The following is a 13,076-nucleotide window of genomic DNA, read 5'->3' as shown; positions in this document are numbered from 1 at the left end:
CTCGTGCGAAGGTCGCTTCCTCGCCTGCGCTCCTCTCTCTCTCTCCTTCTGTTCACTCGCCGCCACTCTCACCTCGCTCACAGCTCTCTCACTGCTCGTACAAACATGCCCGGACGCCGCTACGAGCCAGAGGTAGCCGCGCAGACGACTTCTCGCCGACTGCGCTTGCGCAACGCCACTTCCCGCGCCACCGTCACTCGCCCGCCTCGCCAGTCGACGCCTAGCATCTCAAAGACTGTTTCTGTGGCATCTGAACAGAGAGCGAGGTCGAAGGAGGGGCGAGGTGAGTCGAGCGAGTCGTCTTCCGCTGTCCGGGCGAGCGAGGGTGGCGACTTCCGTAGCTGATCCCGCGGTCGTTCGCCTACAGACACGCGCGACTCGCTAACCAACGTCGACTCGAAGAGTTTGCGCTCGTCGTCGAGCTCGTCCGCAAGCGGCCTCGTCCACTTCGCCTCGCGCACAAAGCGCGTCTTCTCGAAGCTCGTCAAGCCGAACTCGCACAAGCTTCGGGCCGCCCCTCGCGTCCGCTCGCAAGACGTCCACACCTTCCACTATGCCTGGTTCGAGACGCCGCCGCTCGACGTTTTCGAGAAGAAGGAGCGCGAATCGCCGTTCGCTCGCTTCGGGATCGGCTCGAGGCGCACTTCCTCCTCGAGCGACTCGACCACGGTCGACTCGTGCGAGTTCGGAACTCCGACTTTCCGCGTGCAATGCTCGCTCGACATCCCGCCCCTCCCCGACTTCCTTACGAAGGCCCTCGCCGGGGTCGAAGGTGACGACTCGCTGGTCTGGGCTGAACCGGACGACCTCCTTGCTTCCATCTTTCCTCCTGCCTTCGAGCCCCCTGGCACCCCTCGCATTCCCTGCGTCGACCTCCCGGCCTGCGACAACACGCTCCCTGTCCCTTCGACTCTCGACCTCCCGCGCGCGCTCGCCGACCGTCTCGTCTCCTCCCTCTCACCTTCTCACCCCCGTGAGCCCTCCCAGCCCTGCAAGGTAACGTCCCGCTTCAGCGACTGGACTCCGACCGTCGCCTCCGTCTCCTCCCTCTCGAACACCCTCCCCTCCTTCGCTCTCGACCCGCCCTCCCGCCCTCCTCCGCCCTACAGCCACGTCCGCACGCTCTTCCCTCCCCGCCCTTCACCCCTCGGACGGATCGACTCGGGCGAGGAGGTGGAGACGAATAAGCGGGATGAAGAGGAAGCGAGGAAGGCGCGCGAGGCGCTCAAGGGGGCTTTTACGGATCTCGCAGACGTCAGGTTGTTGTTGAAGACGACGTCTCGTGATGGGCAGAGGACGGGAAGGACGAGCGAGACGGGCGGGTGGGACGAGGCGCGCATGGAAGTCTCGAGGGGACGGTCGTCGAGTAGGAGTACCACGACGAGGAGGTCCGCGGTCCAGCATATCGAGGTCGGCGCGGGCGACTAGACGGACACGCATATTCGGCGACGGATCTTGGAGAAGGACGCTGGGCCGACGAAGAAGTTTCGGGAGGAGGTCCGCTTCAGAAGTGCACTCCGTACCGCTCCTTTGTATGTACTCGTCCGTTGTAGACACTCGCATCGCAGCCTTTTCAGTCTTTTGATGCGCTCTCTGAGAAAGGCGAAGCGAAAGCGGGACGCAATGAGTCGAGCGAGAGTCGACGGGAAGTGTCGCGTGGAAGCCCATTGCAACCCAATGTAAGCGCGTCCTTCGTCGCCTGCGCCGCTTCGCAGCCTGTAGCGACTCGTGAAGAGTAGTAAGCGCATGCGAGCCACGAGAAAGGGGTCGAAGTTGGTCGAGCGAGGTCCCGTCCTCCTCCTCCTCCTCCTCTTCCGCGTCCGAGCAGCCAGTCCAGCTCATCGAAGCCGCCGAAACGCCTAGAGAGAGATCAACGTTGCCAATGCATTAGATTTCCCGCACGAGAAGAAGCCTGGCCTCGAAACAAAAACCTCGTTCTCCTCCCCCTCGTCGTCCTCTTCCCGCTCTCTTCCGCCGTCCTCCCCATTCCTTCTCTCGCTCAGCCATAGTTAAGACGGAACAGGTCGTTGAATCTGTGCAGGAGGCGTCTCGTGAGCGTTCGCAGGTTGAACAAGCCGTCTGGAGACATACACGTAGTACGAGCCGTTCTCGGGCATGAGGTGGAAGGCTTGCGAGAAGTTGAGGGCGTTGGTCTCGTCGCCGGTCTGTAGGGCAGTTGTCAGCCATGGCAGGCACCGGAAAGGAGGGGAGAAGGGAGAAGTGGGAAGGGAGAACAGGAAGAAGAGGGAGCGCACGATGAGCTGGCCAGTGACGAGGACGATCATCGACGCCTTGTCAGTTGCCGCAGGCTGCGCGTCCATGGTCGTGACGCGGTGCTGAATCGAGGTGAAGGGAAGACTCTGGAAAACAGGTCTCCATCAGCGCTGTTGGCGAGAGCGGAAGAGGGAGTTCAGGAGACGCACAGCGAGCTTCTCGATGATCGCGTTGGTGCCCTGGAATTGCTGAGCCTCGAACGTGAGCATCGAGTGGTCGCGCTGATGAAAGCAGGAGGTCAGCTCAGAGGGCACGCGACAACCCGGACAAGCTTTGGCGCACGTAGAGAGGCGCAAGGTTCTTCCGCTGTTATCGGAGATGAGGTTAGTGAAGCAAGAGAGGGGAGAAGGAGGGAAGGGACCTACGTCGGCGGAGAAGACCTGGTAGTAGTAGTCGGTGAACTGCTTTGCGATCGCATTGATGTCCGCCTGTCACCAAGAAGCAATGGTGAGGTCAGCGGGTATGAACCAAGCAAAACAGCGTGTGACAAGGAGGGAATCGAAAGGGAGGAGGAGGCGAAGAGCTCCCTAGCCCGCTCATGATATCCGCGTCCGTTGCAACCCTCCGTCCGCGCGAGATGGCAGGCTTCGCGACGCCTGAGACCAGCGAGCGAGGTCCTGATGCTAGTGGAACGCGAAAGAGGAGGTCGCAGTTGAGGGAAGCGAGGCATGGAATGGGGAGACGTTCGCAGCCAGCGCGAGTGCCGCGAACAAGCCTGTAACGCTCCAAGGACTCCTCCTCGAGCTCGTGCACCCGCACTCACCATGGCTTGATGTGTGTGGAGCGTGGAGTCGAGGTCAAAGGGAAGTCGCGAGGGACGCGAAGGTTCGCTTCCCTCAACTCGCCATCGCTGCGACTTTGCTACGTTCAGAATGGCTACAGCAGCACCAGCAGCACCGGCAGCGACACAGGGGCAGGCGGGCGGGCACAAGCGCGCGTTCCAGGCGAGTCCCTCCCCCTCCCACTCTCATCAGCTCGCACCCCCATGAAACACGGCTGACAGCGGGTGTGGCGCGCGTGCAGGGCAGCGAGAAGCCCATGGAGGTCCGCCTGAGCAACTTGACGGCCGCGAAAGGTGCGCAGCGCGTTGTCTCGTCGTGGTTGCGCCTCATCTTCTATCGCACCCCCTCGCTGACTTCCCCATCTTGATCGCTCGCAGCTGTCGCGGATGCCGTACGGACTTCTTTGGGACCCCGAGGAATGGACAAGATGATCCAGACGGCGCAGGGAGAGGTTGTCATCACGAACGACGGCGCAACCATCCTCAAGCACATGAGTGTCCTGCACCCGGCTGCGCGCATGGTCTGTCCAGCTTCACATTCAAGGCGCACCGAAGCTGACGAGCGCTGGTCCAGCTCGTCGACCTCTCGGCAGCGCAGGACATTGAGGCGGGAGACGGCACGACTTCGGTCGTCGTTCTCGCGGGTTCGCTTCTCGGTGCGGCGGAGAAGCTGCTCGGCAAGGGCATCCACCCGACCGTCATCGCCGAGTCGTTCGCGCGGGCGGCGGCAAAGGTGGTCGAGTACCTGGAGGACATGGCGACGCCCGTCAACTTGAACGAACGGGATAACCTCCTCCGTGCCGCTACCACCAGTCTCTCTTCCAAGGTGAGTCCTGCCGCTCTTCGACTCTCGACACGAGCTCACGCTTTGCTCCAACAGATCGTCTCGCAATACTCCTCCATCCTCGCTCCCATCGCCGTCGACTCTGTCCTCCGCCTCGTCACCCCCGAATCCGACAACGTCGACCTGCGCGACATCCGCCTCGTCAAGAAGGTCGGTGGCACCATTGACGACACCGAGCTGATGGACGGCGTGCTCCTGAACCAGAATGTCATCACCTCTGCCGGCGGCCCGACTCGCATCGAAAAGGCCAAGATCGGGATCATCCAGTTCCAGCTCTCGCCTCCCAAGCCTGACGTGAGCTGCCGGAGTCCAAATGAAAGAGTGAGGCATGCTGACCTCTCGCTCGCCCGCAGATGGACAACCAGATCGTCGTCAACGACTACCGCCAGATGGACAAGATCCTCAAGGAGGAGCGACTTTACATCCTCAACCTGTGCAAGGCGATCAAGAAGTCGGGCTGCAACGTCCTTCTCATCCAAAAGTCGATTCTCCGCGACGCGGTCAACGAGCTCGCCCTCGCGTACCTCCAGAAGCTCAAGATCATGGCGATCAAGGACGTCGAGCGCGACGAGATCGAGTTCCTCTCGCGCGCATTCGGGTGCAAGCCGATCTCGGACGTCGAGCAGATGACGAGCGACAAGCTCGGCGAGGCGGATCTCGTCGAGGAGACGAGCAAGAACGGCGCCAAGTTCGTCAAAGTCTCGGGCATCAAGAACCCGAGCGGCAAGACGGTTTCGGTCTTGTGCACAGGCGCAAACCAGCTCGTCCTGGAGGAGTCGGAGCGGAGTCTGCACGACGCGCTTTGCGTTGTTCGTTGCTTGGTCAAGAAGAGGTGCGCGGCCGGTTTTCCCCAATTCTTGAGCTGCTTTGCTGACAGCTTGTGAGCACAGGTTCCTCATCTGCGGCGGTGGTGCACCCGAGATCGAGGCGTCTCGCCTGCTCGGCCAGCACGCGCAAACGCTCAAGGGAATGGAGGCGTACTGCTTCGCCGCATACGCCGAGGCGCTCGAGGTCGTCCCGACAACGCTCGCCGAGAACGCCGGACTGAACCCGATCGCGATGGTCACCGAATTGCGGAACCGGCATGCGAACGGCGAGAAGACGGCGGGAATCGTGCGTCCTCCCTCAACTCGCTTCTCCTAACAGAATTGACGGTCTCTGCGGCCCGCAGAACGTGCGCAAAGGCGTAATCTCGAACATCGTCGACGAGAGCGTCTTGCAGCCTTTGCTGGTCAACACGAGCGCAATCCAGCTGGCGAGCGAGACGGTCGGCCTGCTTCTCCGTATTGGTGCGTCCCCTTCTTCTCTTTTCATGACAGCATCTGCAGGATTCGGTCACTCAACTGGTTTCCCGCTCCGCTCGCAGACGACTACGCCATGACGAGGTGAGTCCCCACCGCTACAAAACCGCTTTGTTGCTTGTGCACGGCTGACCTCGCCTTCCTCTCGCCTTCAGGTAACTTGGGAATGTCGTTCGGGCACTGTACATCAACTCGCAATGCATCGCTACCATACTTGGGGCGCAGACACCGGACGAGGCGAAGCGGATGCTCCGAAGTCTGCTCTGTAACCGCTTCGCGGAGCTCGTCGGCGGCGCTGGGACTGAGAGAGCGGTCCTCCTGACGGGCACACACGCTTGACATCCACATTCTGCATAGTGTTGACTTGTGCCCCCTCGAGGCGCCACTCCTGAGCTGCCCTTCCTCATCCCAGCGCACTTCGCTCGAGCTTCAGACTTTGCTAGACCAGCTTCGGACTCGCTGTCAGCTCGCTCACAGTCCGCACAACCCGCTCAGTCGCCGCACGACCACCTCGCCGCGTCCTCACTCGACCCCGACTCGCATCTCGCAACTCTCGCACGCACCGCTTCCGAGCAGCTCGAGTGTGACAAGAGCATCGTTTGCAGTCTAGACACTCGTCTCAGAGCAGGAGCAATCGCAGCGACTGCCTCAAGTCCCTTCCTCTCCCCCTCCTCCGCGTCACAACCGACCACTCCCCTTCTTCCCGCCTCTCCAGTCGCCCCGGTGGTCTTGCCGTAGCCCGAGATGGATCAGCAGCTCATCAAGACGGTCAACGTGCGTCTCTCCCGGCTCCTTCGCTCGTTGCCACGGCCTCGCTGATCCTCCTTGCCGACTCGCTCGCTCGCAGTTGCTCCAAGACGCGTTCGCGCAGTCTGGCCTGTCGACCTCGACCATTGACTTGCCGCAGATCGCCGTCGTCGGCTCGCAGTCCTCGTGCGTCCTCCTATTGTCCACTCACTCGCCGCTCGAAGGGGGCTGTGTCGTGTGCGGTCGTGTCGCATCTTGCAGGACTGCAGCTGACGAGCCATTTCTACCATCTGAACAACAGCGGAAAGTCCTCCGTGCTCGAGGTGAGCCGCCCAGCCTAGTCTGCCATCGCACACCTGGATGCTCACGGCCTTGTTCTCGCAGAACATCGTCGGCCGCGACTTCTTGCCTCGAGGAAGTGAGTTCCGCGGCGGTTTCAAGGGTTGTCAGCGGAGTAGATGCTGATTGCGCTCGATCACAGCCGGTATCGTCACTCGTCGTCCTCTCGTCCTCCAGCTCATCAACCGTCCTGCAACGCCGAAGGCGAACGGTGATGGTGCGTGAATGACATACTCGCAGGCAAAGTGGAGAGTGTTGACACGCTTGCGGTCGTCAGCCAAGCAGGAGGAGGGCTCGAAGCCGACGACCGACAAGGCGAGCAACCCGGACGAGTGGGCCGAGTTCGTGAGTCCGCCTCGTCCCGATAGCCGGCAGGGCAGCAACTGACAGAGTCGTCCAACAGCTCCATCGTCCTGGAGAGAAGCTCTTCGACTTCAACAAGGTTCGGGAGGAGATTGTCGCCGATACGGAGTTGAAGACGGGAAAGAATGCTGGTGTGTGCTCCCGTTCGAAGCGCTGCTCTCAAAAGACTGATCCGCGCGCGTGCAGGCATCTCGCCCGTCCCCATCGGTCTCCGCATCTTCTCGCCTAACGTCCTCACCCTTACCCTCGTCGACTTGCCCGGCTTGACCAAGGTTCCCGTTGGTGACCAGCCTCGCGACATCGAGATCCAGATCCGCAACATGCTTCTCAAGTACATCCAGAAGCCCAACTCGATCATCCTTGCCGTCACCGCCGCCAACACCGACTTGGCCAACTCGGACGGTCTCAAGCTCGCGCGCGAGGTTGACCCCGAAGGACTCCGCACCATCGGTGTCTTGACGAAGGTGGACTTGATGGACCAGGGTACGGACGTCGTGGACATCCTCGCCGGCCGCGTCATTCCCCTCCGCCTTGGCTACGTCCCCGTCGTCAATCGCAGTCAGCGCGACATCGACAACAACCGCCCCATCCACGCCGCCCTCGACAGCGAGCGCCAGTTCTTCGAGAACCACCCGAGCTACCGCAGCAAGGCGTCGTACTGCGGCACGCCGTACCTCACCCGCCGCCTCAACACGATCCTCATGCACCACATCAAGGCGACCTTGCCCGACATCAAGCAGAAGATCTCGCAGAACTTGACGAAGTACGAGGCGGAGCTCGCGTCTCTCGGCGGACCGAACGGCGGCACGGACGGCAGCAGTGTCATCCTCCAGATCATCACCGAGTTCTGTGGCGATTTCCGCACCGCCATCGACGGATCCTCGTCGGACCTCGCGCTCAACGAGCTTTCCGGCGGCGCCCGCGTCTCCTTCGTCTTCCACGAGCTCTTCTCGAACGGCGTCAAGTCGCTCGACCCCTTCGACCACGTCAAGGATGCCGACATCCGCACGATCCTGTACAACTCGTCCGGCTCGTCGCCCGCCCTGTTCGTCGGCACGACCGCCTTCGAGGTCATCATCAAGCAGCAGATCAAGCGTATCGAGGAGCCGTCGCTCAAGTGCGCGAGTCTCGTCTACGACGAGCTCATGCGGATACTCGCGCAGCTGCTCAACAAGAACACGGCGTTCAAGCGGTATCCGGGCTTGCGCGACCGCTTCTACGGCACGGTTCAGAACTTTTTCCGCAAGCGCATGGTCCCGACCAACAAGCTCGTCCAGGACCTCGTCGCGATGGAGTCGAGCTACATCAACACGGGCCACCCCGACTTCATCTCGGGCCACAAGGCCATGGCGATCGTGTCGGAGCGCATGAACCAGAACAAGCCGCAGAACGCAGGGCCGGCCGTCGACCCGAAGACGGGCAAGCTCGCGCCCGGCACGCTCAACAACGGCAAGGACCTCGACGTCGACCTCAGGCAGAAAGAGGAGGGCTTTTTCGGCTCGTTCTGGCCCGGCGGGAGGAAGAACCAGGCCATTGCGCAGAAGAAGGGCGCGGCGGCCATGGACGCGCCGCCGCCCGCGCTGCGGGCGACTGGCACCCTCTCGGAGCGCGAGCAGATGGAGACCGAGGTCATCAAGCTCCTGATCTCGAGCTACTTTGCCTTGTCGAAGCGCACGCTCATCGACATGGTTCCCAAGGGTGCGTTCGCCAGGAGTCGCCCGTCTTCCCCTGCTCGAAGCTGATCCGCCGCTCTCCTCCGCAGCCATCATGCTCAACCTCGTCTTCCACGCGCGCGACTCGATGCAGCGGGAGCTGTTGTCGGAGCTGTACAAGACCGAGATGATCGAGGAGATGCTCAAGGAGTCGGACAGCGTCGTCCAGCGAAGGAAGGAGTGTGTCAAGATGGTGCGTTCCGACCGCCCCTCGTCTCGCAGGGTCGCTCGCTGACAGCTCTCCACTCTGCACAGGTCGCCGCCCTCAACAAGGCCGAGAGCATCGTCGCGAGTGTTGCCTAGACGGCGGAAGATAGTCTGTCGCTGGTTATATCCCCCTCTCCGCCTCTCCCTGTTTCTCCGACAGTCCTGTGTAGTCCTAGTCGCTTCCCTCTACATCTCTGTTTGGCTGCAATGCTTGTCCTGCCGCAGCTAGGGCGTGTTGAGGGAAGGTCTACCGCGAGTATTCAGTTGATTACAACTTGGAGTAATGGAACGATTACAAAGGAGTCACCCTCCTCGGCTCTCGCTCGTTCTCGACCGCTCACACGACGGCTTCGCTGCTGGTCCTGCCTTGACTGACACACCGACACACGCACACGGCCGACCCGCCACGCCCATCGACTCGGCTCTCCGCCCTCTTTCGCTCGACGTCGACCCTCCCCTTGTCAGTGCCTCGACTCGACTCCTCACTCAACTCGCCCCCGATACATGCTTGCAGCCGCTCAATAGATGGCCAGCAAACGTCCCAGACTCGCCGTGCACGCCTCCCCGGCCCGCATGCCCGCGCTGAGGAGCAGGAAGCGGCAAAAGGTCGGCTCGTCCATGCGCACCGCGCGCTCGTTCAACCCGGACAGGGTCGACGACGACGACGCCAACGACACCGACTCGGATTGGGAGGACCAGATGGAGCACGAGCGTGCCGAATCGAGCGCGAGGACCGGCGCCGCTGTCGACCGCTCTCGCAGGGCTTCTGCGCCATCTGGCAGCTCTCGCAGCGCCATGGCGACGAGGCGGAGCTCTCTTCCGCAGCGACGAGAAGGCTCACAGCGTACTCGAGCGGCGGATTCGCGGGCTCGTGGTCCGCAGGGCGGCAAGGAGGACTCCGGCATCACTCAACAACCCCGCACGACCAGGACAGGCCGCACGCAACACCCGCTCAGCCCTTTGCCGGTCAATCACTCTGTCGACCGATCCTACTTTCCGGTGATGGACAAGGCGGGCAAGGGAAAGGGCAAGGAGCGCGCCGTCGAGGAGGACGCCCCGATGCCTCCACCTCGTCGCAGGCGAGATGGCTCCGTCCCAGCGCAGGCTGCTCGCGCGACGAGGCGCACAAGCGGTGGACCTGTTGCTCCCGCTTCCACGGGCGAGCCATCGCGGACGACCCGGCGACGCAGCCGCAGCCTCGTTGAGGAAGACCAGGACGAGGATGAAGAGTTGGTCGCGGACGATGCGCCTCGAAGACGGCTGCGAAGCAACTCTCGGACGTCTCTCGAGGCGATCAGCGATGCGGAGGAAGTAGCAGACGAGGAGCATGACGAGGAGGCCGCCGTTTGGGAGGAGGAGGAGGACGGGGAGGGTGGCCGCGCTTCGGACGATGACGGTGCGTTACTCATCCAGGTTGGTATACTTATAGACACTGACTCCAATCCTGCAGACGACGCCATGCTGCACAACTGGACGGCCGACCAGCTTCGAACCCTCCGCGTTATCGACCTCTCGAATCTTTTCCACCGTCTTCCCGCCCCGTCCACGTCTTTTGCTGCCCCACCACGGCTCAAAGAGGAGTATATCCGCGCTATCATTGCCGCACGTCTTTCCGAAAGCTCGTCGGACGATGGTGAAGACGAAGCCGACTCTCCGTTGCCCAAGACTTCGCACGAAGGCAGTCCCGAGGCCTCGCAGCCTCGCCGACGACGGAGCTCGAGCAAGGTCCTGGCGGCTCGTGTATTGGACGCCAAGCCAGTCGTGCGGAAGAAGCTCGTCAAGCGTCGCAGCGGTGCTCGCCAGCAGGAGCCGACGCCGCCCCCGTCCGACGAGGCCGTCAGCGAGGAATCTGCGGACGACGTCGAGGATACGGAAATTGAGGAGGAGGAGGTGGCGCCACAAGCTGAACCCGAACCGCCGGCTGCTTCGACTCGCATGGCCCGGCGTGCCAGTGAGGTCGAGATGCCCCCGCCGCCCGTCCCACGCCGCCATGTCCGGACGAGATCCGACATGACCCATGTGGTCCCGCCATCCTTCCGCGCAGCTGCAGGTCCTTCGGGGTCCGGTTCGAACGCTGCGGCTAGCGCGAAAGGGCGCTTGCTCAACGGCTTGCAGGTCAACGTTACCCCCGACGTCTTCACCTCGCCTGTTGCGCATCGCACGCGCGGGCAGCAACTTCAGCCGGCTCAACCACCGCAGTCCCGCCCGAGCCGCACTTCTCCTGACGCTCCCCCTCCTGGCGCTCACTCCCCTCGTCCTCTCCGCCTCGCGAAGCGCAAGGCTGTCGTCCGGATCGCCAAGGTCGACAAGGGCAAGGGCCGCGCAGACGACGGCGACGAGGAGATGCACGATGGAGACGCCGACATCGTCCTCGATTCTGACTCGGGTTCTGAAGCTGAGGAGTCGGACGAGGCCGAGGAGCAGTCCGCCGCCGCCGGCTTGAGCTCGCAGCAGCGCCGTCAACGCTCCGGCGGCAAGCGTGATCCCGTCGGTCGTCGTCGTTCTGCTCGCACCGCCAAGCAAGTCGAGACCCCGCCTTCGGACGCGGACGAGGAGAGCGGAGGCGAGACCGAGCGCGAGGGCTCGCGCAGTCAGCTCGCCGGCGCCGACAGCGACGACGACGCTGCGTCGGTGCATATGACGAGCCATCTCCGCCACGACGGGCGCAACAAGCACGATGGCCAGGTGGTCCGCCTCCGTCGTGGCAAGAAGCGTCAGGCAGCCGGTCGCGACGGCGAGGATGAGCGGATGGCGAACGGCTCGGACGACGAGGCGCATGGGGACGAGGACTACGAGGAGGCCGACGACGAGGAGCAAGGTCCGCATCGCCTCACCTCCCCCCGCGGTTCCTTCCGCTGACGCTTCGTGCCCTCAGACGAGGACGAGATTGACCTCGCAACTGCTACGTCAACTACGCTCAATCGGTATCGCAAGGACGACCTTGTGCGCCTATGCGAGGAGCGCGAGCTTGACAAGGAGGGCACAAAGCCTCAGCTCATCAAGGCCCTGCTCGAATGGGTGCGTAGCTTCCACCTTTCTGTGACGGCCTCGTGCTAATCTCATCGGTCTCAATAGCGCGACAAGGACGTGGACGCCTCCTCGCCGGCCTCGATTGCTTCGTCCGGCTCCACCGTGTCGAACGTCTCGACCGAAACCGCTCGCGGCGAGACCAAGACGCAGGCGCTCAACGTTGTCGGCCATGCGTCGAATCGCACCTCTGGCGCCAAGACGCCGCTCCTGATGCGTCCCGACCACTCGGCCAGTCCCGAGAAGCCTCAAACGCCCGAGCACTCGAAGGAGCACGAGCACCAGGAGGACGTCAATACGCTCGACCTCGAGAGTCTCCAGCTGCAGGACAAGGAGATTCAGCCGGACAAGCTCACAAGGCTCGAGCGCATCGGTAGCGGCGGTTTCAAGGTGCGCCCGCTCTGCTCCACGGCTCCGTCTCCTCTTGCTGACGCTGATCGCTCATTGTAGGACGTCTACAAGGGCAAATTCCGCAACCGCACGATCGCCATTTGCGACATCCGCGGCCACCTCACCGACATGGACATCAAGGAGCTTGGCCTTTTGCGGGACCTCCGCCACACGAACATCGTCCAGTTCATCGGCGTTTCGATTCCGAAGCAGCCGTCGCCCATTCCCGTCATGATCATCACCGAGCTCTGCGCAAACGGCGACCTGTTCGACTACATCCGCAAGACTGACCCTCCGCCCTTCACTGCCATGCTCGAGATCCTCCTCGGCCTTTCGCGCGGCATCGAGTACCTCCACCTCCGCAAGCCGACCATCATTCACCGCGACATCAAGTCGTCGAACGTCCTCATCACGCACGACGGCGTCGCCAAGATTGCCGACTTTGGCCTCGCACGCATCAAGACGTCGACCAAGTCGATGATCCGCTCGCTCGTCGGCACGGTCAACTGGCAGGCACCCGAGCTGTGGAGCCCGCACCCGCGGTACAACGAGAAGGTCGACGTCTACTCGGCCGGCCTGGTCTTCTGGGAGGTCCTCCAGTGGCATCAGGCCGTCAAGCGCTACCCGTTCGAGGGACAGAACGAGCATGTGTGTTCGCCTCTTTGCGAAGGCGTACTGGCGAGGTGCTGACTGTCTTCTTCGCACAGGCCATCTACCACGACGTCGGCGCCAAGCAGATCCGCCCTCCAGCTGGTCCGCTCCGTCGCCAGTGGGGCAGCGAGATCGTCGACCTCATGACGACGATGTGGGAGCAGGACCCCGCGCAGCGTCCGTCGATGTCGCACGTCGTCAAAGTGCTCGAGAAGCTCATCTCCGCCGAGAAGGCCAAGGCGAGGGAGGCTGCTCGTCGCGGTTAGCGCATGCTCGCGCGCCCCTTTCACCGCTCTCTCGCCTGTTACATTCCGTTCTTTCTTGTTCGCATACAGCCTCGCATTGTTCCCAGCATACACCATCTTCGCATGTTCTTCCTCCTCACCAAGTCGTAGCAGTGCCTTCATGATCGCCGCGTGTCCATGTAGAAACAGCGTCTC

General features: G+C 62.6%; 5 protein-coding genes across 5 annotated transcripts; 4 read left to right on the top strand and 1 right to left on the bottom strand.

Annotated features, from left to right (window-relative positions):
- Window positions 1-105: 105 nt before the first annotated feature.
- RHTO_02883 (uncharacterized protein) lies at window positions 106-1,428 on the top strand (the record flags this gene model as incomplete). Its single annotated transcript, XM_016416555.1, has 2 exons — window positions 106-283; window positions 368-1,428. The coding sequence occupies 2 exons, from the start codon at window positions 106-108 to the stop codon at window positions 1,426-1,428; spliced, it is 1,239 nt and encodes a 412-aa protein (XP_016276274.1).
- Window positions 1,429-1,999: 571 nt separating this feature from the next.
- RHTO_02882 (nuclear transport factor 2) lies at window positions 2,000-3,040 on the bottom strand (the record flags this gene model as incomplete). Its single annotated transcript, XM_016416554.1, has 7 exons — window positions 2,000-2,033; window positions 2,092-2,165; window positions 2,256-2,360; window positions 2,424-2,495; window positions 2,557-2,580; window positions 2,640-2,702; window positions 3,038-3,040. The coding sequence occupies 7 exons, from the start codon at window positions 3,038-3,040 to the stop codon at window positions 2,000-2,002; spliced, it is 375 nt and encodes a 124-aa protein (XP_016276273.1).
- Window positions 3,041-3,146: 106 nt separating this feature from the next.
- Window positions 3,147-5,359, top strand: RHTO_02881 (T-complex protein 1 subunit delta; the record flags this gene model as incomplete). The annotated part of the gene is made up of 10 exons (XM_016416553.1): window positions 3,147-3,218; window positions 3,298-3,349; window positions 3,434-3,576; window positions 3,630-3,881; window positions 3,936-4,193; window positions 4,253-4,731; window positions 4,790-5,012; window positions 5,071-5,188; window positions 5,266-5,284; window positions 5,356-5,359. The coding sequence occupies 10 exons, from the start codon at window positions 3,147-3,149 to the stop codon at window positions 5,357-5,359; spliced, it is 1,620 nt and encodes a 539-aa protein (XP_016276272.1).
- Window positions 5,360-5,944: 585 nt separating this feature from the next.
- On the top strand, window positions 5,945-8,664 carry RHTO_02880 (VpsA protein; the record flags this gene model as incomplete). The annotated part of the gene is made up of 10 exons (XM_016416552.1): window positions 5,945-5,974; window positions 6,048-6,133; window positions 6,249-6,270; window positions 6,332-6,365; window positions 6,429-6,503; window positions 6,564-6,631; window positions 6,690-6,780; window positions 6,836-8,347; window positions 8,412-8,554; window positions 8,617-8,664. 10 exons carry the CDS (start codon window positions 5,945-5,947, stop codon window positions 8,662-8,664), a joined length of 2,109 nt encoding a protein of 702 aa, XP_016276271.1.
- Window positions 8,665-9,093: 429 nt separating this feature from the next.
- On the top strand, window positions 9,094-12,902 carry RHTO_02879 (mitogen-activated protein kinase kinase kinase 13; the record flags this gene model as incomplete). Its single annotated transcript, XM_016416551.1, has 6 exons — window positions 9,094-9,964; window positions 10,019-11,386; window positions 11,444-11,586; window positions 11,644-11,985; window positions 12,046-12,633; window positions 12,693-12,902. 6 exons carry the CDS (start codon window positions 9,094-9,096, stop codon window positions 12,900-12,902), a joined length of 3,522 nt encoding a protein of 1,173 aa, XP_016276270.1.
- Between the last annotated feature and the right edge of the window lie 174 nt (window positions 12,903-13,076).

Source organism: Rhodotorula toruloides (assembly GCF_000320785.1).
Source record: "Rhodotorula toruloides NP11 unplaced genomic scaffold Scaffold2, whole genome shotgun sequence".
NCBI lineage: Eukaryota > Fungi > Basidiomycota > Microbotryomycetes > Sporidiobolales > Sporidiobolaceae > Rhodotorula > Rhodotorula toruloides.
This window is presented reverse-complemented; position numbering and strand designations above follow the sequence as displayed.